Consider the following 26,871-nt stretch of genomic DNA (forward strand, 5'->3'; position numbering starts at 1 on the left):
ACCTGTTTTGGTGGGAAACGGCCGATGTGTTAATAAAAAAATTAACTAACTGACATAACTGAAGTATTATATAGTATTCTTAATTTTTTATTGGTCTTAAGGCAGACCCGGACTTTTGACCCTCTGAAGCCCTAAGTTGTGTCAAGTTTGACCTTAAAATTCGAAAGGTAATTTTTTTAAGACCCCTTATATCGTAAGGCCCAAACTGTAGCTTAGTAAGCTTATGCTGTCTTCAGAGTATATAAGTGCTGTGAGTACACACAAATACGTCACATTGTGTTGACTCAACCTAGTTCGACATATGATAATCTAGGGTAACTAATTAAAGTCAAACTTTGTGACTTATTTCTATTTCCACTCGGGAAGTGGAAGCGGTAAATCTGTAATGATAATAGTATTAACTGGGCGATAATTAAGTTTTATCCGAGGAAGGGAAATGTAACTTCAATTCCTCGGATCTAGACCCTTTCGACAGTCTCAGCGCCCCTTCCTTTCCTCAAAGGAGAAATACAATCATTAGGCGAGGCAACATCTGGTGTCTTCCACAAATATGCACTCGGTGGCCTGGTGGCTAAAGCTCCCGCTTCACACACGGAGGTCCCGGGTTCGATTCCCGGCGGGTGGAAACATTACGACACGTTTCCTTACACCTGTTGTCCTGTTCACCTAGCAGCAAATAGGTACCTGGGTGTTAGTCGACTGGTGTGGGTCGCATCCTGGGGGACAAGATTAAGGACCCCAATGGAAATAAGTTAGACAGTCCTCGATGACGCACTGACTTTCTTGGGTTATCCTGGGTGGCTAACCCTCCGGGGTTAAAAATCCGAACGAAATCTTATCTTAGTGGAAATTCAGGAATTTCATTGAGTGTTTGGTCTCTCAGCTAGACTAAGCTTCAGTAGGAAAATAGGGCTTTTGATGCCTTTTTTTCTAAGTTATATCAAGCTTTCTAATGGGATTAATGAATTTTAATGTTTTTATCTCTCTACTACTAGTCCTAGTCTTTATATTTAAGGCCTCCGTCTCGAGTTACCTCAGCGGCGACTATTTATCAATTTAATTTGTTCAGTTGTGAGGTTGTGGCACGTATGGGAGCCACTGCGAGGGTCATGTTGCGTGGGGAGGTGAGAGACAGCTGGGGGACACTCAATGCAACCTTCAACTGAATAGCTGCAACAAGCCACAGATATACACACTCACTAACCCACAAGGTTGTGCTTTCTTACTAATACACGCTTAGACGTCTTCCTCTATTCAGTAGTGCTTGCGTTTGAACAAGTGCCTTCCTGCTTGAAAATATGATGCAGTCACTCTGGTAATACTCTGATAATACTCATTCTCCCCTTCTCTCTCTCTCTCTCTCTCTCTCTCTCTCTCTCTCTCTCTCTCTCTCTCTCTCTCTCTCTCTCTCTCTCTCTCTCTCTCTCTCTCTCTCTCTCTCTCTCTCTCTCTCACTCTCTCTTACCATTATTGTCCAAAAAGCTATCCATAAACATATCCATAATTCCTTCCAAACCATAAACCCGTATGGGCCACACAGCAGTCTCCTCATCATCGCAGTCCTTTTTCTCAACATTTCCGACCTTAGTACACGATACATACGACATTATTTTTGAAACTTTATATAGTGTTTGTGCATGAAGTTTTTGTGTGGGCAGCCCTGCCAGCCACCTGGGCAGCCCTGCCAGCCACCTGGGCAGCCCTGCCAGCCACCTGGGCAGCCCTGCCAGCCACCTGGGCAGCCCTGCCAGCCACCTCACCTACACCCAGCTGCCATGGTTTGATATCGATCATTTTTCTGTGATTTTGAAAAACTTCATCCCGTTAATTTTGACAGAGATGTGTAGTGAACAGTTTTGTCAGGTGTAAGTTTTATGTCATGTTTAACCGCATTTCAGTTGCAAATTTCTCACCATCACAAGATATTTTATTTAACGTTATAAGTATAATGTCCTGGAGGACGAAATGCAGCAGGAGTCAAGTGGCCAGAAGCTGGATCCACTTACCACTTAGCTTTGAGTCATTACATGATTACCATCCACATTATGACCATATTTTTATTTTTCTACTAACAAAATACAAGTGTCCGGGACCCAAGACTGTTCAACAGCCTCCCACCATGCATAAGGGGAATTATCAGTAGACCTCTGGCTGCCTTCAAGAGTGAGCTGGACAGATACTTAAAGTCAATACCCGATCAGCCGGGCTGTGATTCGTACGTTGGGTTACATGAGGCCAGCAGTAACAGCCTGGTTGATCAGGCAGTGATCCACCGGCAGGCCTGGTCAAGGACTGGGCTGCGGGGGCGTTGACCCCCGGAACACCTTCCAGGTAGACACCCCCCCCCCTTGCACTTTTTTTCTGCCATCGTTCTTAATTTCCTGTTTTATTATAGAGCTCATCACAACGCAATCCAAACTCTTCAAAAAATTATTTGTGTTCCACAAATTATGTTCATAATTCGGTGCAAATTATATTATATATATTTCCGAAGGCATCGCAGAGTAGTAAAAATCTGCAGGAAAGGTGAGAGGAAGGATGTTCAGATTTTATCCCAGAAAGAGAGCTAAATGGGCTCCGGTATCTCGGATCAAGAGCCCTTCACTAAAGGGGCCTCCCCGACCCCCAATAAATGGGAGCTGTGTTGTTGTGGGTGTTTGTCGGTTTCAAGTGATGAGTTGTGAGGGAGTGGCACGTAGGGTCAACAACAGCCTCGTCTGTGTCAAGTGGTGTCGGGTGGTTGAGGCTCTGTTCCCTGACAGTCTTTCTCTTGCCTGACAGTCTTGCTGTTCCCTGACAGTCTTGCTGTTGCATGACACTTCACTAGTCGGACTCGAGCTCCGGGTACCACACGGGCTCATCATCGCTCAACTAGTAAGTTTCTTTGTTTTGTTGGAGGGCAACACTTGCCGACAAGTATAACGACAACACTATATGCAGAGGAAAACTTCATTTACAGACGATATTTCGCTCTGTAAACCTACACAGAGCGACCTGTTTGCCCTGACAAATCTGCCCAAGTGTCCAAAGATGAACACGCAACAATGTATACGTATCATTAGAGCTTCGAGAATTCTGTTAATATATAACCTAAATATTGTGTTAATATATAACATAAACAAACTAGAACAGAATTTTTACTGTGAAAGGAGACAAGTAAGCATGTACAACGAATATGAAGTTATTTATTATTTTTTTAGTAAAATTGGATACACGAGCAGTAAGCGGCTACCTTATTCTATATGACGGTTACACAGTGAGGACAACTCTGTTTGTCCTACCTGGAGTCTACCTGGAGGGTATTCCGGAGATCTACGCACGACCAGGCCTCCCGGTGGATCAGGGCCGACCAATCAGGCTGTTACTGTTGGCCGCACGTAGTCCAACGTACCGTCACCGACTTTAGGTATCTGTCCAGCTCCCACTTGAAGACAGCCAGGGGCCTATTGGTAATTTCGCTTATGCATGGAAGGATGTTGAACAGACTTGAGTTCCGGACACTTAATGTGTTTTCTCTTAGTATACCAATGGCGCCGCTTCCTTTCATTGGGGGTATTTTGCACCGCCTGCCCAGTCTTTTACTTTCGTAGGGAGTGATTTCTGTGTGCAGATTCGGGACCATTCCTTCTAGGATTTTCCTAGTGTAGATTATGATATATCTCTCTCGCCTGCGTTCCAGCGAGTACTAGTCAAGTGCTTCAAGGCGTTCCCAGTAGAATCACTGAGCTCCTCAGGAACACTAGAATATCTGACACACGGAAGGAGGCGCTGACGGGGGAAATGGAAGCTATCGAATTTAAGTTAAAGGACTCTTACAGAAACCAGGAGAGACAGGAGGAGCTTAAACTATTTTTGAAATTGAAAGAAATTCGAAATATTTCATTTCATGTGCCAAAAACAAGGCAAATACCACATCTAGTCTAGTATCGGGCCCTTACTCACACAGGATGGGACTTACACAGATGACAACAAGGAAATGAGTGAAATACTGAAATCCCAGTACGACTGTGTTTAGTGAGCCGCTAATCAGTCTGAGGATCGACGACCCAAACGATTTCTTCATGAATGAGCCTCAAAACTCCTTAAATGTATGCCAGATTTCCGACATTACCCTAACTCCGATAGACTTTGAAAAAGCCATTGACAACATGCCCATGCACTCAGCCCCGGGCCCAAACTCGTGGAACTCTGTGTTCATTAAGAACTGCAAGAAACCCCTCTCACGTGCCCTAAGTATACTATGGAGAAGGAGCTTGGACATAGGTGAAATTCCACAGTCACTTAAAACAACGGATATAGCCCCACTTCATAAAGGTGGAAGCAAAGCATTAGCTAAGAACTATAGACCAATAGCTCTAACGTCCCATATCATAAAAATCTTTGAAAGAGTGCTAAGAAGCAGGATTGCAAACCGCCTGGATTCCCAAAAACTGCACAATCCAGGGCAACATGGGTTCAGGGCAGGTCACTCCTGCCTCTCACAACTACTGGATCACTATGATATGGAGTTGGATGCACTGGAAGAAAATCAGAATGCAGATGTAATATACACAGACTTCGCAAAAGCGTTTGACAAGTGCAATCATGGCGTAATAGCGCACAAAATATGTGCTAATGGAATAACTGGCAAAGTGGGGAGATGGATCTTCAATTTTCTAACCAATCGAACACAAAGAGTAGTGGTCAACAGAGTTAAATCGGAGGCTGCTGTAGTGAAGAGCTCTGTTCCACAAGGTACAGTACTTGCCCCCATCCTGTTCTTCATCCACATATCAGACATAGACAGAGATGTAACCCACAGCACCGTATCATCCTTTGCAGACGATACTAGGATCTGCATGAGGCTGTCATCTATTGAGGACACGGTTAACCTCCAAGAAGATATAAACAAAGTTTTCCAGTGGGCAACGGAAAACAATATGATGTTCCATGAGGACAAATTCCAACAACTCCGTTATTCAAAACTGGAGGGGATAACTAGATTGGAGTATACTACAAACTCTGGCTATACAATAGAGCGGAAAAATAATGTAAGGGACCTGAGAGTAGTAATGTCTGAGGATCTCACTTTCAAGGATCACAACAGTGCCACGATCACAAGTGCAAAGAAAATGATAGGATGGATAATGAGACCGTTCAAAACGAGAGATGCCAAGCCAATGATGATCATTTACAAATCACTTGTTCTCTCTAGGCTGGAATACTGCTGTACATTAACATCTCCGTTCAAAGCAGGTGAAATTGCAGATCTAGAGAGTGTACAGAAAACCTTTACTGCACGTATAAGTTCTTTCAAGCACCTTAATTTCTGGGAATGCTTGGAAGCACTTGACTTGTACTCGTTGGAACGCAGGAGAGATATATATCATAATCTACACTTGGAAAATCCTGGAAGGAATGGTCCCGAATCTGCACACAGAAATCACTCTCTACGGAAGTAAAAGACTGGGCAGGCGATGCAAAATACCCCCAATTAAAAGTAGGGGAGCCATTGGTACACTAAGAGAAAACAGCATAAGTGTCCGGGGCCCAAGACTGTTCAACAGCCTCCCATCAAGCATAAGGGGAATTACCAATAAATCCCTGGCTGCCTTCAAGAGAGAGCTGGACAGATACCTAAAGTCAGTGCCGGATCAGTCGGTCTGCAGCCAGCAATAACAGCCTGGTTGATCAGGCCATGATCCGCCGGGAGGCCTGGTCGTGGACCGGGCCGCGGGGGCGTTGATCCACGGAATAACCTCCAGGTAGACTCCAGGTACCCTTTTCTTTGGATTATTAGTGGAATACGAACATTACGTTTCCCCAGATTATCATTGGAGCGTAGCGAGATGATGGGGACAGTGTGGTGGTGGAGTGCGGTGGTTATGGTGTTGATGGTGGTAGTGTGTGACAGTGACGGACGCACCACACAGCTGCTGAAGGAGAAAGAGATCATCCAGCAGATCTCTCTCCTTGATAGGCTGGTTGACGTCATGCTCAATGTTACTGGCTGTGCTGGGGCAAAGAAACCCATACACGAGAAGAAGAAACATAAACCCAAAGGTGAGAATATATACATTTATCAATATGTAAAATGCTTGTGTAACTGGTATTCCAAACGAGAGGAGAATGAAATTAGTCCCTAGATTGCCACAACCACGTATGTCTTCGCAACAGGAGTGACGGCGTCTAGTGCTACCAGTCGCCTGTTGTTTGTGAGATTGGTGGTCAAGTGGATTAGGGCGTCTCGAGTTTTAACAGGCTACCCAGGTGGCGTGTTAATGCTCGAGGGTTCGAGGCTCGGCCAGTGCAGTTTTGCCGAATAGGTAAAACTTACGATTTTGGCTTAAATAGCAATATTCTTGTTGCTGAATAAGGCAAACAAAAATTTGTGCATGCAGTAATTTCGCAAAAATCATTCTGAACCTAACGAAAAAAATATATTTCATTGTGTTTGTTTATTATTATTAAATTATTGTAAACTTATCTAAAATATATTTAGTTGGATTAGCCTAAATTAAATTGCGCTTGTCATAATAAGGTTAGGTAAGTTTTCTAAGGTCCTTTTGGTACAAAATTATTAATTTTTACACTAACAGAAATGAAAAAATATATCTTTAGACGTATTAGAGAAAATTTTAGAAAGGACTTAATTTAAAATGAGTTCTTGCTAAATGACAAGTTTTACCTATTCGGCACGATATATATATATATATATATATATATATATATATATATATATATATATATATATATATATATATATATATATATATATATATATATATATATATATATATATATATATATATATATATATATATATATATATATATATATATATATATATATATATATATATATATATATATATATATATATATATATACATATATATATATATATATATATATATATATATATATATATATATATATATGTGTATATATATATATATATATATATATATACATATATATATATGTGTATATATATATATATATATATATATATATATATATATATATATATATATATATATATACATATCTGGAGTTTATCTGGAGAGAGTTCCGGGGGTCAACGCCCCCGCGGCCCGGTCTGAGACCAGGCCTCCTGGTGGATCAGAGCCTGATCAACCAGGCTGTTGCTGCTGGCTGCACGCAAACCAACATACGAGCCACAGCCCGGCTGATCCGGAACTGACTTTAGGTGCTTGTCCAGTGCCAGCTTGAAGACTGCCAGGGGTCTGTTGGTAATCCCCTATATATATATATGTCTTGCCGAATATGTAAAACTGGTCAATTAGCAAGAACTCATTTAAAATTAAGTCCTTTCTAAAATTTTCTCTTATACGTTTAAAGATATATTTTTTTCATTAATGTTAATGTAAAAATTTATAATTTTGCACTAAAAGAATCTTAGAAAACTTACCTAACCTTATTATAACAAAATTAATTTATTTTAGCCTAACCCAACTAAATATATTTTAGATTTGTTTACAATAATTTAATACTAAACAAACGCAGTGAAATATATTTTTTTCGTTAGGTTAAGAATGATTTTGGCGAAATTATTGCATACACAAATTTTCACTTGTCCTATATGGCAAGATGAGCATTGATATTAAGCCAAGATGGCAAGTTCTGCCTATTCGGCACGACATATATATATATGGAATAAGATCACAGCAAACAGGTGACATCATAATATACAGAGAACAGCCGCTGTGAAGCTGTGAAAATAATAGTGAACTTCCAGGGGCTATCGTGATTTCTCACATTATCAAGGAACTATACAAATAAAAGATTAACAGAAGGCATATCAGGACGAGACTACACTTCACGGTCAACATACAACACCCAAACCTTTTATGATGATGTGGGTGAGATGGTCAAGGACGTTACAGACACAGCTTATATTCTTCCAAAGCTTTATGATTATAACTTGTTGAATATATCTTAAATTCTTTACAAATTTTATTAATTATAAATGAGTCTAATTTGTATAATCAACTCATGTATAATCCTAAACCATTATTCATATTAATTTAATTCTTCTTTTTTATATGAAAGTAATTCTGTTATATTTCTCTCAACCATCGACCTGTTTGATACAATTTCTTCGGCCTTTTGAAAATCAATTGGATGGTTAAAATTTTTCACATGAATAAACAAAGCATTAAACTCTTGTCCAATTCTAATGCTATATTTATGTTGTTGTAATCTTAGTTCAGACTGGGAAAAGTATTGATATATTAAAGCTTGGGTAGAATATAAGCTGTGTCTGATAAGTCCTTGACCATCTCACCCACATCATCATAAAAGGTTTGGGTGTTGTATGTTGACTGTGAAGTGTAATTTTGCCCTTATATGCCTTCTGCCAATTTTTTACTTTTATAGTTCCTTGATAATATGAGAAATCACGAAAGAGCTTGTAAGTTCACTATGCTTTTCACAATATGTATATATACAATAATCATTCTTTTCTTTATTGGACTGAGGAAGCCATTGTTTGGCGAAACGTTTCCACAATAATGATACTCAAGTGTCTAATTCATGAACATGAAGGCTCTATGAACCAGTCATCTTGTTTTGTTTGGTCTCGTAGAAGGTGTGAAACCCACGGAGTCCTCTTCTGAATGTGACTACTCTCAGCTGAGCCTCACCCACACCATGCTCAAGCCTCAGGAGCCCACCTGTGAGATTTACAACTCAGAGGTGACGGAGAAGGAGAAAGAGCAGATCCTCAATCTTCACAACACACTCAGAGCTCAGGTCAGCGACGCTCCACGAATATGACTTCTCTTAACACTGTTTTCCTTCCATTTTAAACATCTGTTTGTAGCTACAGAAGCACAGATAGTCAGGGTGTCCCATATTCATTATTATATTTTTTTTATTTCCAAATATAGCACCTCTTCTTATGTTAAATTATTCCATTGTTCAATTAATGTTTCCTAAAAATAAGAATATTTTTAATTTTACATTCGGGTCTACTTTTTCACAGTTTACAAATATGTTGTCTTGTTATTCCTGTTATATACATTAATAAATCTTCAGTATCTATTTATTTATATCCTTTTATGACTTTATACGTGATTATTATGTCTCTTTTTTTTTCCTCCTGACAGCCAGTGTGAACATCACACACACAAGTAACCTTAGTCTAATGCTGCACAGGTTCACTGTTAAGTAACACACGTCTATCAGTGCAAAACAATCGCAAACAGGTGATGTTAACAATCCAGAGCAAGCCACATGGGGCGGAAATCTTTAACTCAAGATCTTTCGCACTCTATGTGCGTCGTCAGGAGCTATGCAATGTTGCAAGGCTAGAAACAGAATATTGGGGGAAAATTATTTCTGAGGTAAGTCAGAAACATAAAGCGTCAGGCCATGTCACAGTAGTGTCCCACACATTCCGCTGTGACATGGCCTGACGCTTTACGCTTCTTCCTTGCCTCAGAAAGAATTTTCCCCCTACAATCTGTTACTAGCCTTGCAACACTGCATAGCTCCTGACGACGCACGGAGAGTACGAAAGAACATGAGTTAAATATTTCCACCCCCTGTGGCCTGTTCTTCACGTCTCTCAAATAAAGGCACCATAGTATTGCACACGAGTCTTAGTCATCGCATTTCTGTATTTTGACTTTGCTGCTACAAATTTGTACGAAGCTTTCTGTGACCTCACAGCACTTTCTAGCTGGCCTTTCATATGAGTTGTCTGATCATCCAATTTTTTCCCCATTTAACTAAATTTAGAAAATCTTCTATTTTTTCGTAGTCTTGTCTTCTGTTTTCTGGTCTATCATTTTCCCCCCTCTTTACCTACTCTTAAGTCTAATGTCTACCAAACATTCGGAACTTCACAAGTGTATGTGTTCACAGGCTTCTAGTGGCAGTCTCTTATTTATTTCTCAAATGTCTAGTCATCTAACTACAAAGATTAACTCCAGCTGCAGCAAAACAAAGACTAACCAGTGTCTTTGTTATACTGCATGACAAACTGTACAGTACCGACTATTCTAGTTTTGTTCTTCCCGTTCTTACTCCTCGTTTCCTCAGTGTATTTCTTCTTGACTGTCCTACGTCCCATTCATTTTCAACAGCTGAAGAATTCGAGGTCACCTAACGAGGCGTCTTTCACTTTCTCTTCCTCCGGGGCAGGTGGCGACGGGCCAGGAGAAGAGGGGAGCCCCAGGACCTCAGCCTCCTGCTGCTAACATGCGTGAGATAGTGTGGAACGATGAGCTGGCTCAGGTGGCCCAGGTAGGTGTTAGGTGGTGTGGAACGATGAGCTGGCCCAGGTAGGTGTGAAAAGAAAAGGTAGTTCAGGTGGTAGGTGCTAAGTGGAGCTTTCTTTTGTGCCACACCTCTCAAAATATTCTATCAGTAAAGTAAATTCCGTGTCATAAGCAGCAGTGTATTCTGGATTTAAATAACATTCTGCCGACACAAATGAAGAACACCCTGTGCCGACCTAGGCTTTATAGCGACAATATTCACATCAGTTTAACTCGAAGTCATGGCTTAAAAAAAAAATCTAAACTGTTCGATAATATGTGCCAACAAAAGCTTCTCGTGTAGTGTCTTCTCTTCACAGAAGTGTGTATGGCTTCTCGCTCTTCCTACCTTTAAACTTTCATACACACTGGCAGACATTCTTGTCTCACTGATGTGAGAAATTAGTCATTGAAATGTTCAGTCTGTGAATGAAGCAGTTGTGATTAATGTTTCAAACCTGGATACGGAAGATAAACAAACAGTCACTGGACATAAAAGGATTGGTATAATACCTAAAAAAAAAAAACTTTGGTTTTGCAAATTTACGCTTGGAATAAAAGACACAGGTGAAAACATTTCGCTCTGTGTAAAGCTAAGCCTTAATGATCTGATGAAGAGCTACACCGAGCGAAGCGTTGTCACGATTTAAAGCTAGCTCAGGGTGTCTTTTACTCTATCCTGTCGGCATCTCGCTCTCGTATCAGCCTTACATGTACTAGTTAGCGATGTTACTGTGAAGTGTGTGTGTGTGTTTTTCCCTACGCAGGCGTGGGCGTCTCAGTGCCCCCAGGGTCACGACTCAGCCAGGGACAGAAGGATGTGCACCAGGGACTACCACGTCGGCCAGAACATCCACTACTACTGGGGCTTCGACGAGGGACCTGTGAGCATCCCTTGTCCCGTTTCTCCATCACACACACACACACACACACACACACACATACACACAAACACGCACTTACACACACACACACACACACACACACACACACACACACACACACACACACACACACACACACACACACACACACACACACATACACACACACACGCACTTACACACACACACACACACACACACACACACACACACACACACACACACACACACACACACACACACACACACACACACACAAACACACAAACACGCACTAACACACACACACACACACACACACACACACACACACACACACACACACACACACACACACACACACACACACACACACACACACACACACACACATACACACACACACGCACTCACTCACACACACACAAACGTGTCTTTTTCCTCTCTGTTTTTCCCCGACATCAAGGCCCTCAAAGAGAGGGCCTTGATGTTCGTAAAGTTTTCTTGATCTAAGGAAACGGAGCTGCCCCTTCACTTTCTGGAAACAAGTCACATTGTCTCCCATTTCTCAAGTGTTGTGTGTCCTAAAACCTTATAATAATAATAATAATAATAATAATAATAATAATAATATTAATAATAATAATAATAATAATAATAATAATAATAATAATAATAATAATAATAATAATAATTTACTTTCTCTTTCTTGGACTTGCCCACACCTTTCCTACACTACTTTATATTATAACAAATTACGAATGTCTTGCTAATCAGAATTTAAGGTCAAATTATCTCATTGTGTAACTTTCATTATAAAGTTTATTCCTGCGAATTAGAATTTTGTCTGTGGTAAATAAAAGTCAGTATTATATTTTGTTCTCTTCGTGTACTTCCAGTACTTATAAATACTGACTGTTTCATGTAACAGTCGTACAGTAAGTGTCGTAGTAAGTGTTTTGGTGACGCAGGACAAGGACCCTGGTGACCCAGGACAAGGACCCGGGTGACCCAGGACAAGGACCCTGGTGACCCAGGACAAGGACCCTGGTGACCCAGGACAAGGACCCTGGTGACCCAGGACAAGGACCCTGGTGACCCAGGACAAGGACCCTGGTGACCCAGGACAAGGACCCTGGTGACCCAGGACAAGGACCCGGGTGACCCAGGACAAGGACTCTGGTGACCCAGGACAAGGACCCTGGTGACCCAGGACAAGGACCCTGGTGACCCAGGACAAGGACCTTGGTGACCCAGGACAAGGACCCTGTGACCCAGGACAAGGACCGTGGTGACCCAGGACAAGGACCCTGGTGACCCAGGACAAGGACCCTGGTGACCCAGGACAAGGGCTCTGGTGACCCAGGACAAGGACCTTGGTGACCCAGGACAAGGACCCTGGTGACCCAGGACAAGGACCGTGGTGACCCAGGACAAGCACCGTGGGGACCCAGGACAAGGACCGTGGAGACCCAGGACAAGGACCGTGAAGACCCAGGACAAGGACTGTGGGGACCCAGGACAAGTACTGTGGGGTCCCAGGACAAGTACCTTCAATCCGGACCTGAGCACGATAGATAACTAGCCATTCCATGCCAATAAATCTGCCAATAGATAATTACAATTATAACTTCTCTAGCTAAACAAGAATGTTAGGGTTGAGTCTCTTCCCACATCCACCACACGTGTCTATGTTATGACTACCGCTCGTAGGATGGGTATATTGAGTGTATAGTAAAGGTGTCAAGCTGAGCTAACTCAGTGTATCTCTCTCAGGATTGGAAACGAGCGGTGTATGAATGGTATGACGAGGTCGCTGACATGCCCAGTTCCTTCGTCGCTTCCTTTCAGCTCCTGAAAAAGAAGAAAATTGGTCATTACACTCAAGTATGTGTGTCTTTTGTATATATTATTTACATTTCCTCTGTTTCATTCTTAAGTGTCTCTACTCTCTTTCTCTTTCTACCTTTATTTAGTTTCTCTTGTCTGTGTCATTGTTCGGTGTCCACTCGTCGTTTCTTTGAGTTTCAATGTTGATAAATGAAAATATAACAATATCAGTCATAAATACAAAATATTTGACAAGAAAAAAGGCAGCTCGAAGTAATCATAAGTAAAAACCACAACAGTACGAAACATTGCCCGTTTGTTAACAGTAAAGCTAACGGAATACTAGATTTAATATCTGTAAATATCGAATGCAAGATGCCAGAAACCATATTTATTTTCTAGTACGCAGTTGCCAGAGTATCTTGAATATGACATTTAGTTTTGGTCTCCATAAAAGACGAAGACAGACTTGAGAGAGAATATAGAAGAATAATGTGAAGAATAATGTGAAGAATGATGTGAAGAATGATGTGAAGAATAATGTGAAGAATAATGTAAAGAATAATGTGAAGAATTATGTGAAGAATGATGTGAAGAATAATGTGAAGAATGATGTGAAGAATGATGTGAAGAATAATGTGAAGAATAATGTGAAGAATAATGTGAAGAATGATGTGAAGAATGATGTGAAGAATAATGTGAAGAATAATGTAAAGAATAATGTGAAGAATTATGTGAAGAATGATGTGAAGAATAATGTGAAGAATGATGTGAAGAATGATGTGAAGAATAATGTGAAGAATAATGTGAAGAATAATGTGAAGAATGATGTGAAGAATGATGTGAAGAATAATGTGAAGAATAATGTGAAGAATAATGTGAAGAATAATGTGAAGAATGATGTGAAGAATAATGTGAAGAATAATGTGAAGAATGATGTGAAGAATGATGTGAAGAATAATGTGAAGAATAATGTGAAGAATGATGTGAAGAATAATGTGAAGAATGATGTGAAGAATGATGTGAAGAATAATGTGAAGAATGATGTGAAGAATGATGTGAAGAATGATGTGAAGAATGATGTGAAGAATAATGTGAAGAATTATGTGAAGAATGATGTGAAGAATGATGTGAAGAATGATGTGAAGAATAATGTGAAGAATGATGTGAAGAATGATGTGAAGAATGATGTGAAGAATGATGTGAAGAATAATGTGAAGAATGATGTGAAGAATAATGTGAAGAATGATGTGAAGAATAATGTGAAGAATGATGTGAAGAATAATGTGAAGAATAATGTGAAGAATAATGTGAAGAATGATGTGAAGAATAATGTGAAGAATGATGTGAAGAATGATGTGAAGAATAATGTGAAGAATGATGTGAAGAATGATGTGAAGAATAATGTGAAGAATAATGTGAAGAATAATGTGAAGAATAATGTGAAGAATGATGTGAAGAATGATGTGAAGAATAATGTGAAGAATGATGTGAAGAATAATGTGAAGAATGATGTGAAGAATGATGTGAAGAATAATGTGAAGAATGATGTGAAGAATAATGTGAAGAATAATGTGAAGAATAATGTGAAGAATGATGTGAAGAATAATGTGAAGAATGATGTGAAGAATGATGTGAAGAATAATGTGAAGAATAATGTGAAGAATGTGAAGAATAATGAAGATGTGAAGAATGAAGAATAATGTGAAGAATAATGTGAAGAATAATGTGAAGAATGATGTGAAGAATAATGTGAAGAATAATGTGAAGAATGATGTGAAGAATAATGTGAAGAATAATGTGAAGAATAATGTGAAGAATAATGTGAAGAATGATGTGAAGAATAATGTGAAGAATAATGTGAAGAATAATGTGAAGAATAATGTGAAGAATGATGTGAAGAATAATGTGAAGAATAATGTGAAGAATAATGTGAAGAATAATGTGAAGAATGATGTGAAGAATAATGTGAAGAATAATGTGAAGAATAATGTGAAGAATAATGTGAAGAATAATGTGAAGAATAATGTGAAGAATAATGTGAAGAATAATGTGAAGAATAATGTGAAGAATAATGTGAAGAATAATGTGAAGAATAATGTGAAGAATAATGTGAAGAATGATGTGAAGAATAATGTGAAGAATAATGTGAAGAATAATGTGAAGAATAATGTGAAGAATGATGTGAAGAATAATGTGAAGAATAATGTGAAGAATAATGTGAAGAATGATGTGAAGAATGATGTGAAGAATAATGTGAAGAATAATGTGAAGAATGATGTGAAGAATAATGTGAAGAATGATGTGAAGAATGATGTGAAGAATAATGTGAAGAATGATGTGAAGAATAATGTGAAGAATAATGTGAAGAATAATGTGAAGAATAATGTGAAGAATGATGTGAAGAATAATGTGAAGAATAATGTGAAGAATAATGTGAAGAATAATGTGAAGAATAATGTGAAGAATAATGTGAAGAATAATGTGAAGAATGATGTGAAGAATGATGTGAAGAATAATGTGAAGAATGATGTGAAGAATAATGTGAAGAATAATGTGAAGAATAATGTGAAGAATAATGTGAAGAATAATGTGAAGAATAATGTGAAGAATAATGTGAAGAATGATGTGAAGAATGTGAAGATGTGAAGAATGATGTGAAGAATGATGTGAAGAATAATGTGAAGAATGATGTGAAGAATAACGTGAAGAATAATGTGAAGAATAATGTGAAGAATAATGTGAAGAATAATGTGAAGAATAATGTGAAGAATAATGTGAAGAATGCACAATATACTGTGTAGTATTTTGTTAAGAAGGTTTTGTTTGTATACCACCAACTTTATCAATTACAGTGAGTATATATATGCATATACATATATATATATATATATATATATATATATATATATATATATATATATATATATATATATATACATATATATAAATCTTGTAATTTTGGCTTTAACAGCAACGCTCTTCTTGCTGAATAAGGAAAGCGAAAATTTGCGTATGCAGTAATTTCGCAAAAATCATTCTGAACCTAACGTAAAACATATATTTCACTGTATTATTTATTATTAAATTAAACTTGTCTAAAATATATTTATTTGGATTAGGCAAAATTAATTGCGCTTGTTATAATAAGGTTAGGTAAGTTTTCTAAGGTTCTTTTGGTACAAAATTATTAATTTTTACATTAGCATAAATTAAAAAAATATATTTTTAAACGTATAAGAGAAAATTTTAGAAAGGACTTAATTAATTTTAAATGAATTATTGCTAACTGACCAGCTTTACCTATTCGGCACGACATATATATATATTGAAGACGTAAGTGATATGTAGAGCTGGGCGGATCATGTCATCTGTTGTAATGAGTCTGAGCCAAGTGGGATCATCGAAACTTTAAAAATTAGGTGGGTCAGTGAGCCAACCACAGTGCTCGTCTATATATATAGTTTCATGCAAAAACAGTATCACGTCTGATGAGAGTAAGTTTGGCCAGTGTTGGTGAAATTAAGAATTAACCTGACATCTGTATGATGGTGGCAGTAGCGGCAACCAGAACAGATCCAAAACATTGCTTGTTATGCCTCTCAGCTTCCTTGATAATAACCTTGGCCTCCGGGACAGTGACCCATGTAATTCTTATCACAACATCCACATGGTATCATATAGACGCAAGTAGTAGTGGTCTTGGTTACGGTTTTCTTTTTATCAAAGTCCATTACGTTGCTGGAGAATTATGCGACCGAAATGTTGACTTTACATGTGTACGCCCCTCTCTACTTGTAGACAAATGGAGTCTACCTGGAGGGCATTCCGAGGATCAACGCCCCCGCGGCCCGGTCCACGACCAGGCCTCCCAGTGGATCAGGGCCTGATCAACGAGGCCCTTACTGCTGGCCGCACGCAATCCAACTTACAAACCACAGCCCGGCTGATCCGGCACCGTCTTTAGGTATCTGTCCAGCTCCCTCTTAAAGACAACCAGGGGTCTACCGGTAATTCCCCTTATTGCTGGTGGGAGGCTGTTGAACAGTCTTGGGCCCCGGACACTTACTGCGTTTTCTTTTAGTGTACCAGTGACGCCCTACTTTTCACTGGGGGTATGTTGCATCGCCTGCCAGGTATTTTGCTTTCGTATGTAGTGATTGCTGTGTGCATATTGGGGACCAGTCCCTCCAGAATCTTCCAGGTGTAGATTATGATGCCTTTCTCTCGCCTGCGCTCTAGCGAGTGTAAGTCATGTGCTTCCAAGCGCTCCCAGTAGTTAAGGTGTTTGATGGAACTTATACGTGCAGTAAAGGTTCTCTGTACATTCTCTAGTTCTGCAGTTTTGCCTGCCTTGAATGGGGATGTTAATGTACAGCAGTATTCCAGCCTAAAGAGAATAATTGATTTAAAAAGGATCATCATTGGCTTAGCATCTCTTGTCTTGAATGTTCTCATTATCCATCCTATCAGTTTCCACGCAGATGTGATAGTGGCATTGTTGTGGTCCTTGAAGGTGAGGTCTTCGGACATTACCACACCCAGGCCCTTCACATTACTTTTCTGCTCAATTGTGTGATTGGAGTTTGTAGTATACTCAATCCTAGTTATTATTTCCTCCAGTTTTCCATAACGGAGTAGTTGGAATTTGTCTTCATTGAACATCATATTGGTCTCTGTTGCCCATTGGAAAACTTGGTTTATATCTTCTTGGAGCTTTGCCGTGTCCTCAATGGATGACACTCTCATGCAGATCCTAGTATCGTCTGCAAAGGATGATACAGTGCTGTGGTTTACGTCTCTATGTCTGATATGAGAATAAGGAACAGGATAGGTGCGAGTACTGTGCCTTGTGGGACAGAGCTCTTCACTATGGCAGCATCTGATTTAATTCTGTTTACCACTACTCTTTGTGTGCGATTGGTTAGAAAGTTGAAAATCCATCTGCCTACTTTGCCAGTTATCCCTCTAGCACGCATTTTGTATGCTATTACACCATGGTCGCACTTGTCAAAGGCTTTTTTCAAAGTCTGTGTATACGAAATCTGCATTCTGTTTGTTTTCCAGTGCATCTAGGACCATATCATAGTGGTCTAGCAGTTACGAAAGGCAGGAGCGACCTGCACTGAAACCGTGTTGCCCTGGGTTGTGCAATTTTTGGGAGTCCAGGTGGTTTGCTATCCTGCTTCTTAGAACTCTTCCAAAGATTTTTATGATGTGGGACGTTAAAGCTATTGGTCTATAGTTCTTAGCTACTGATTTGCTGCCACCTTTATGGATTGGGGCTATATCTGTTGTTTTTAGTGACTGTGGAATCTCACCTGTATCTAAGCTCCTTCTCCATAGCATACTTAGGGCCCGTGAGAGGGGTTTCTTGCAGTTTTTAATGAACACCGAGTTCCACGAGTCTGTGCCTGGGGCTGAGTGCATGGGCATGTCGTCGATGGTTTTCTCAAAGTCTAGTGGAGTCAGGGTTATGTCATAAATTTGGCATACATTGGCAGGGTTTTGAGGCTCATTCATGAAAAAACTGTTTGGATTGTCTATCTTTAGACTGGTTAGTGGCTCGCTGAAAACTGAGTCATATTGTGATTTCAGTATCTCACTCATTGCTTTGTTGTCGTCTGTGTAGGATCCGTCTTGTCTGAGCAGGGGCCCTATACTAGAAGTGATTTTTTACCTGTTTTTGAGATATGAAAAGAAATATTTCGAATTTCTTTCAATCTGGCATTCTTGAGGAGCTCAGTGATTCTTCGTCTTCTTCTGTAGAGGGAGCATCTCTCTCTCTCTCTCTCTCTCTCTCTCTCTCTCTCTCTCTCTCTCTCTCTCTCTCTCTCTCTCTCTCCAGTTTAGCTCTTCTTTTCTTTTTTCTTACAGGAATATACCTTGAACATACTTCAAGGCATTGGTTAGGGTCCATGTAATTTCAGATATCCTCCCAGCATGTTTCATTTAGGGCATAGTTTACCTGATCCCAGATGATGTTCTTGTTGTTGAAGTTGAATTTGGTAAAGGTACCCTCATAGCTGTATGCGTCTTGCTGATCAGGACTCCTGTGCATGCAAGTCTGGACGTCGATTAGACTGTGATCAGAATTTGTTGTTTTTTATATTGTTATGTTCCTTACCAGGTCCTCATTATTTGTGAAAATAAGGTCCAGCGTGTTCTTCAGTCTTGTTGGCTCCACTATTTGCTGACTTAGGGTGTGTTTGTTGTAGAAATTCAGCAGCGCCTGTGTGTGTGACTTTCCATCTGAGCTGCCTCCAGGGATTATTTCTGCTACATTATTGCTATATTCTTCCATTTTTGTATGTCTTAGATTGAAGTCACCAAGCAGCAAGATGTTTGGGGATGGGGCTGGAAAGTTTTCCAGACGGGAGTCAATTTTTGATAGTTGTTATTTGAACTGTTGGGAAGTTGCATCCAGTGGCTTATATACAAGTACAATGACTAAGTTTTGGTTCTCGATTTTTATTGCCAGAACTTCAACTGCATCATTTGTGGTGTTCAGTATCTCTGTGCAAATGAGAGAGAGACTCTTTGACATACAGGCCAACACCCCCCCCCCCCTCGTTGCCTGTTCTTTCTGTCGCATCTGCAAAGGTTGTATCTAGGTATCCATATTTCACTGTCAAAGTAATCTTTTGCATGGGTCTCTGTGAAGGCTGCAAACATTGCGTTTGACTCCTCTAGAAGTCCACTAATGAAAGGTATTTTGTTGTTGGTGGATGGTTTAAGGTCCTGATTATTAGCAAATATAAATGAGGTTGTGTCGCATGTTTGGTGGAGGGATTTTGTTGTTGACATCAGTAGTTGTAAGTCCGGAAGAGCCACTGGCTGTGCCTCCAGTCTAACAAGGCTCCAAAGTAGTGGACTATTTTGGTTATCTCTTTCCATTTTCTTTCTTCGTTTCCTACCACTAAAACATCACTTGGGGTGTTGTCATAGCTACCATAACTACTATGATGTGTTGTACGGGGTGTGTGCCTCCTAGTCCCTTTTAAATGGTATGCAGTGCAATTGGTATTGTAACATTGTTTTTCAAGGACTGAAGAATAATACATCTCAGGGTGGAAGTATCTGCAAGACGTAGAACGACACACTCCCTTAGACAGGTCACGGCATTTTTTGGGATGCTCAAAGTTGCATGCCCCATTCGTTTTCCCTGATATTCCGTGTTTACAGATGCCCCAAACATAGAATTTGCACCATTTTGTTTTTGGCTAGGTACAATTCGTGCTGGATGTATTCCTAATCTTTGCAGGTCCTAGAACTGCACTTCAGTCCTCCATAGCCAAACCAGAGACACCACCATCTGTTGTCATGGCACCAACATTTTTCCTGAAAGAGGACTCCTCTACTACATCTGTACTAGAGGTTATGGCTGTGATGGGGTTGTAATTTTTTCCTTTCATTGCATTGTGTAGCATTCTCTCAGCTTTTTTCCAGCAGCCGGTGATAAAGTGTTGATAACGAATTTCAAGGAGACTGATGTAATCACATATTTTTCTGGAGAATCTGACTGAGTAAGGCTGCATTCCTCACCCGCATATTGCGTCTTATTCACATGATTATCGATATAACTCATAAATATATACAGAGAAGAGCTAATAAACTCGCACCATCACTAAAAAAAATATAAAGAAAGACTCGAAGCCCTGAACTATTTCTTTCATGAAAAACAGAGCCTACGAGGAGAGCTCATTCATATATTTTACATATTAAATGGTTTTAATGCACTCATACACGAAGAACTAATCTGAAGTGCAAAATGAGTCAATGACTCGAAACAATATAATGAAAATTCGAGGCAAGAGATGCAACAGGAATGTGTGCAAAGGTTTTATTTGCAAACAGAATTATTGAAGTATGGATCAAACTACCTGCTTGAAGCTCTGGGTGTGATAACAATGTAGTCATTGAGGAACCAGCAGGACAAGAATTTTGTAGTCATAGGATTCAACTAGATATTCATGCTAGGACAAAGTGTAATCAACGCATTCCTGATAGTAGTTGAGCGATTACATGAGGACGAACAAGTAACAATAAGCCACCTACGTTAATAATATATGTTAGTGGTAAAAACAGAGGTTGTTTGGGTGGTTGTGGTAGTCTCAGCAGTGGCCACTGATGTTCTGGTGTGTGCTCTGGGTATCTAGTTGTTCACACCCACCTGCACCACATTGTCCAGAAGTACAACTAGTGGTAACTAGAAGTAGAACCAATGATACACACAACTCTATGAGTAGCAATGGAGTAACACCAGTAGTCTAGGTAGGAACAGTAGTGAAAGGTAATAGTAGTTTATAGCCCATGACCCCCAAGCAGTTCCGTCTCTCCTGTATGTGTCCTTCTTTCATGTCTGCTCTCTGTGTTATTGTTCAGTGTCTCCTCTGTGTGTCATCGTTCAGTGTCTCCTCTCTGTTATCTTTCAGTGTCTCCCTCTCTTGTTGTCGTTCAATGTCTCTTTGCGTCATCGTCCAGTGTCTCCTCTCATTTATCATTCAGTGTCTCCTCTCTATGTGTCATCGTTCAGTGTCTCCTCTCTGTGTTATCCTTCAGTGTCTCCTTTCTGTATCCTTGTTTACGATACTTTTTCAGAGTTTCCTTCCTGTTTATCTTCACTAACTTTTCTCTTTATTTTAAAAATCATAATTATCTAAGTACTAATGTTTGATACTCTTGACACGAGTGTTCTTGGCGGCTAAACTAATAAACATTGATACTGTTGTATAAACAGTGATAATGTGATATAATCATTGACATTGTATAAACATTGATATTAATAATATTCAGTGCAATAGCTGAGAGATTCAGTGCAGTAACTGAGAGATTCAGTAACTGATTCATTGCGGCAGCTGATTCAGTGCAGTAGCTGAGAGATTGTCAATACAGACAGGATACTAGCTTTGATACTGGTGAGAATCAAGCTTTATTCTCACCCATTCTCTAGGTGCTATGTGACTCCTAGTGCTCTAGGGCTACAGGATGACAGAGACGAGGGTAGAAAATGTCTTGTTCATGTCGTGTAACTCCTCCTGCAGGTGGTGTGGGCTGATACCAGCGAGGTGGGCTGCGGCATTGTCCACTATGAGGTGGAGCTGCAGGGCAAACTCTACCCGGAGAGCAAGATCTATGTGTGTAACTATGGTCAGGCTGGTAACGTGAAGGAACGACCCATCTATGCTGAGGGTGCCGCTGGCTCCCAGTGCCCTGGTGCCGCCTCATCTACCTACCCTGACCTCTGTATCTAGGATCCCCCAGGATAGGTACTAACTAGTTTATAGAAGCCTGTGTCCCCTCCCCCACCATGTTGTCTAGGTTAGGTAAGATTTGCCAGGAAACAGGACAAGTGTTTCCTATCGCGGGTCTTTGTCATGTGATGACCTGCCGCTGAAGCTTTTAGCCATCTGACCGAGACCTTCAACCGGCTTACCGGTCCACCCCATTAAAAATTATGGTCATGATTGTAGTCTGTAGGAAACTGTGTGGTAAAATTGTTTACGAGTTCACACACACACACATACACATGGGGTCAGGAGCTGTGAATCGACCCCTGTAACCTCATATAGGTGAGTACCCTAAAAAAAATTCCAAATAAAAAACATCAAACAAAAAAAAATTAAAAATATTATTTTCATTATTTTTTAAGATATCTCAGTTTTACTAAAAAAATCGTGGTTAATTTTAAAAAGCATCACATAAAATTTCCCCGAGGCCCTGCAGGCACCCCAGTGATTTAAAAAAAATAAAGTACATGAAACTCTAACACTTTTGTACAAATATTTAAAGTATGTGACAATGTTGTTAGCAAGAAATAAGAGGCACAGAGAGGAGCAGGATCACCCACAAGCTGGTGGCTGTGGGGAGTGTGTGTGTGTGTGTGTGTGTGTGTGTGTGTGTGTGTGTGAGTGTGTGTGTGTGTGTGTGTGTGTGTGTGTGTGTGTGTGTGTGTGTGTGTGTGTGTCTGTGTGTGTGTGTGTGTGTATGTGTGTGTTTGTGCCCTCCAACCCTCAGTCTGTGCCTTCGATCCCAATTTCATTGTCTAATTACAAATGTCAAATCATCACTAGATATTCCTGACTCGCCATCAGCATCGTGGTGACCAAGTGTAGACACTCAACAAATATAGAGAAGAGCAACTGGCTTGTTCCTCTTAGAAAAAGGTGACACGTTGACTAATTAAAGCAATTTGAACGTATTTAATTTACGTCATTTAAACATCTAAATAGAATTATATGAATTAGAATGTGTAGAGACTAAAAGCTTGAAACAGCTCTATAACCTGCTATGATAGCACAAACATAATCACATTTAATGAGTAATTTGTAGTGTAACAGATTCGTGGATATTGTAGCAGCCAGACTTAGGCTTGGTTAAAAGTTCATCTGGCAGGTCTACATACAATACACAGACGATGATACACTAAGATATGTAGAGGATAGCAAACAAATCTATGTGATATGTTAAGGGTATCTATCTTCTTAGAGATAATAAGTTATCATAAATTCTGAGCAAATTAGCTAAATTTGCTTGTAACTAATTAAGAATAACTGTGTATGTGACAGTATTGTAAATGTAAGGACGTGAACTTCTAACTGTTGTGGAGCCAAGTTCCTGAGGCCAAATTCTGTGCATGTATCTGGCGCTACCGTCCACAGGATGGGTGTTGGGCGCACAATAAACTAGCCACTTCCACTGCAAAACTCAATTTATTTTTTCACTGTATTTCCCACTACTGTATACAGTATATCTTTATTTTAAGTTTTTTTTAGTCATGAGGAAACCCCATGTGGATCATACAGCGTTGAAATTTTGACGGATGACGAAATAGCATCTCCATTTAAACCAAAATATATGATCTTCCGAATCCATCAACTACACCTGAGAGGTAGAACTGGAATAATGACACATATTTGACGCTGATCAAGACATTTATTAGGGAAATGTATCGCCACGAGTGATTTCTTCAGTCTTAATACAGAGTGGTGGAACAAGTAGTATATGTGACACAGCACCGTGTCTTCCTTTGCAGATGACACCCGAATCTGCATGACAGTGTCTTCCATTGCATACACTGCAAGGCTCCAGGCGGACATCAACCAAATCTTTCAGTGGGCTGCAGAAAACAATATGAAGTTCAACGATGAGAAATTTCAATTACTCAGATATGGTAAACACGAGGAAATTAAATCTTCATCAGAGTACAAAACAAATTCTGGCCACAAAATAGAGCGAAACACCAACGTCAAAGACCTGGGAGTGATCATGTCGGAGGATCTCACCTTCAAGGACCATAACATTGTATCAATCGCATCTGCTAGAAAAATGACAGGATGGATAATGAGAACCTTCAAAACTAGGGAGGCCAAGCCCATGATGACACTCTTCAGGTCACTTGTTCTATCTAGGCTGGAATATTGCTGCACACTAACAGCACCTTTCAAGGCAGGTGAAATTGCCGACCTAGAAAATGTACAGAGAACTTTCACGGCGCGCATAACGGAGATAAAACACCTCAATTACTGGGAGCGCTTGAGGTTCCTAAACCTGTATTCCCTGGAACGCAGGCGGGAGAGATACATGATTATATACACCTGGAAAATCCTAGAGGGACTAGTACCGAACTTGCACACGAAAATCACTCACTACGAAAGCAAAAGACTTGGCAGACGATGCAACATCCCCCCAATGAAAAGCAGGAGTGTCAATAGCACGTTAAGAGACCATACAATAAGTGTCAGGGGTCCGAGACTGTTCAACTGCCTCCCAGCACACATAAGGGGGATTACCAACAGACCCCTGGCAGTCTTCAAGCTGGCACTGGACAAGCACCTAAAGTCTGTTCCTGACCAGCCGGGCTGTGGCTCGTACGTTGGTTTGCGTGCAGCCAGCAGCAACAGCCTGGTTGATCAGGCTCTGATCCACCAGGAGGCCTGGTCACAGACCGGGCCGCGGGGGCGTTGACCCCCGGAGCTCTCTCCAGGTAAACTCTCCAGGGGGTCAGGTGAGCTAAGGTTAAAAATAGGGTAACAATTACAGTAATCACCAATACTATATATACCACACAAATCAGCCAAACTACTGCTACTTAACAGTGATACCGTCAGTAGATGATATCAAATTGTTCCAGGGAGCACTGAAGCAGGCCTAACGGCCTCGTATATTTGTCGAACCATTTTTTATAGATTACTCAATATGTTATTCCTAATATATTGCCTCATTTGCAACCCATACTCCTGCACTGTATATACTCCTGCACTGTATATACTCCTGCACTGTATATACTCCTGCACTGTATATACTCCTGCACTGTATATACGCTGCTGCGTGATATAAATCTGATAAAATTGAGCATCGTGATATAAATCTGATAAAATTGAGCATATATATATATATATATATATATATATATATATATATATATATATATATATATATATATATGTCGTGCCGAATAGGCAGAACTTGCGATCTTGGCTTAAATAGCAACGCTCATCTTGCCATATAGGACAAGTGCAAATTTGTGTATGCAATAATTTCGCCAAAATCATTCTCAACCTAACGAAAAAAATATATTTCACTGTGTTTGTTTAGTATTAAATTATTGTAAACAAATCTAAAATATATATTGTTGGGTTAGGCTAAAATAAATTGTTCTTGTTATAATAAGGTTAGGTAAGTTTTCTAAGATTCTTTTTGTGCAAAATTAAAAATTCTTACATTAACATTAATGAAAAAAATATGTCTTTAAACGTATAAGAGAAAATTTCAGAAATGACTTAATTTTAAATGAGTTCTTGCTTATTGACCAGTTTCACATATTCGGCACGACATATATATATATACATATATATATATATGTCGTGCCGAATATGTAAAACTGGTCAATTAGCAAGAACTCATTTAAAATTAAGTCCTTTCTGAAATTTTCTTTTATATGTTTAAAGATATATTTTTTTCATTAATGTTAATGTAAAAAAATTTAATTTTGCACCAAAAGAATCTTAGAAAACTTACCTAACCTTATTATAACAAGAGTAATTTATTTTAGCCTAACCCAACTAAATATATTTTAGATTTGTTTACAATAATTTAATACTAAACAAACACAGTGAAATATATTTTTTTCGTTAGGTTCAGAATGATTTTGGCAAAATTATTGCATACACAAATTTTCACTGTTCTTATATGGCAAGATGAGCGTTGCTATTTAAGCCAAAATCGCAAGTTATATATATATATATGTCTTGCCGAATATGTAAAACTGGTCAATTAGCAAGAACTCGTTTAAAATTAAGTCCTTTCTAAAATTTTCTCTTATACATTTAAAGATATATATTTTTTCATTAATGTTGATGCAAAAATTATAATTTTGCACCAAAAAGAACTTAGAAAACTTACCTAACCTTATTATAACAAGAAGAATTTATTTTAGCCTAACCCAACTAAATATATTTTAGATTTGTTTACAATAATTTAATACTAAACAAACACAGTGAAATATATTTTTTTCGTTAGGTTCAGAACGATTTCGGCGAAATTATTGCATACACAAATTTTCACTTGTCCTATATGGCAAGATGAGCGTTGCTATTTAAGCCAATATCGCAAGTTCCGCCTATTCGGCACGACATATATATATATATATATATATATATATATATATATATATATATATATATATATATATATATATATATATATATATATATATATATATATATATATATATATATATATATATAACGGGTTTATTTGTTTGGTATTCTGTAAGCAGGTGGTTAAATATATATGTCTTCGGAAGCTTCTTACTTTATTGTTAAGTCGTGGTGGGTACACAGGCTTGTGTGTTGTGCCCATGGCCTGGGAGGGCCATCCCACGAGAGAGAGCTAGGAGTAGGCCTTATG

General features: G+C 39.3%; 1 protein-coding gene across 6 annotated transcripts in view; it reads left to right on the forward strand.

The window, feature by feature from the left end:
• Positions 1 to 23,671, forward strand: part of LOC128693203 (venom allergen 5) — a 26,865-nt gene extending 3,194 nt beyond the window's left edge. For 4 of the 6 annotated variants that reach the window (XM_053782692.2, XM_053782690.2, XM_053782687.2 and 1 more), the window contains exons 2-7: positions 5,807 to 6,042; positions 8,590 to 8,756; positions 10,152 to 10,253; positions 11,035 to 11,151; positions 12,907 to 13,017; positions 22,005 to 23,671. In XM_053782692.2, coding sequence (XP_053638667.2) covers positions 5,829 to 6,042; positions 8,590 to 8,756; positions 10,152 to 10,253; positions 11,035 to 11,151; positions 12,907 to 13,017; positions 22,005 to 22,214 — 921 coding nt within the window. In that variant the 5' untranslated portion in view covers positions 5,807 to 5,828 and the 3' untranslated portion in view covers positions 22,215 to 23,671. Of the gene's footprint in view, positions 1 to 1,652; positions 1,779 to 2,672; positions 2,875 to 5,806; positions 6,043 to 8,589; positions 8,757 to 10,151; positions 10,254 to 11,034; positions 11,152 to 12,906; positions 13,018 to 22,004 lie in introns of those variants that run through there. The other 2 variants (XM_053782689.2, XM_053782686.2) reach the window with 2 other exon arrangements.
• Positions 23,672 to 26,871: the final 3,200 nt, after the last annotated feature.

Source organism: Cherax quadricarinatus, chromosome 28 (assembly GCF_038502225.1).
Source record: "Cherax quadricarinatus isolate ZL_2023a chromosome 28, ASM3850222v1, whole genome shotgun sequence".
NCBI classification, from domain to species: domain Eukaryota; kingdom Metazoa; phylum Arthropoda; class Malacostraca; order Decapoda; family Parastacidae; genus Cherax; species Cherax quadricarinatus.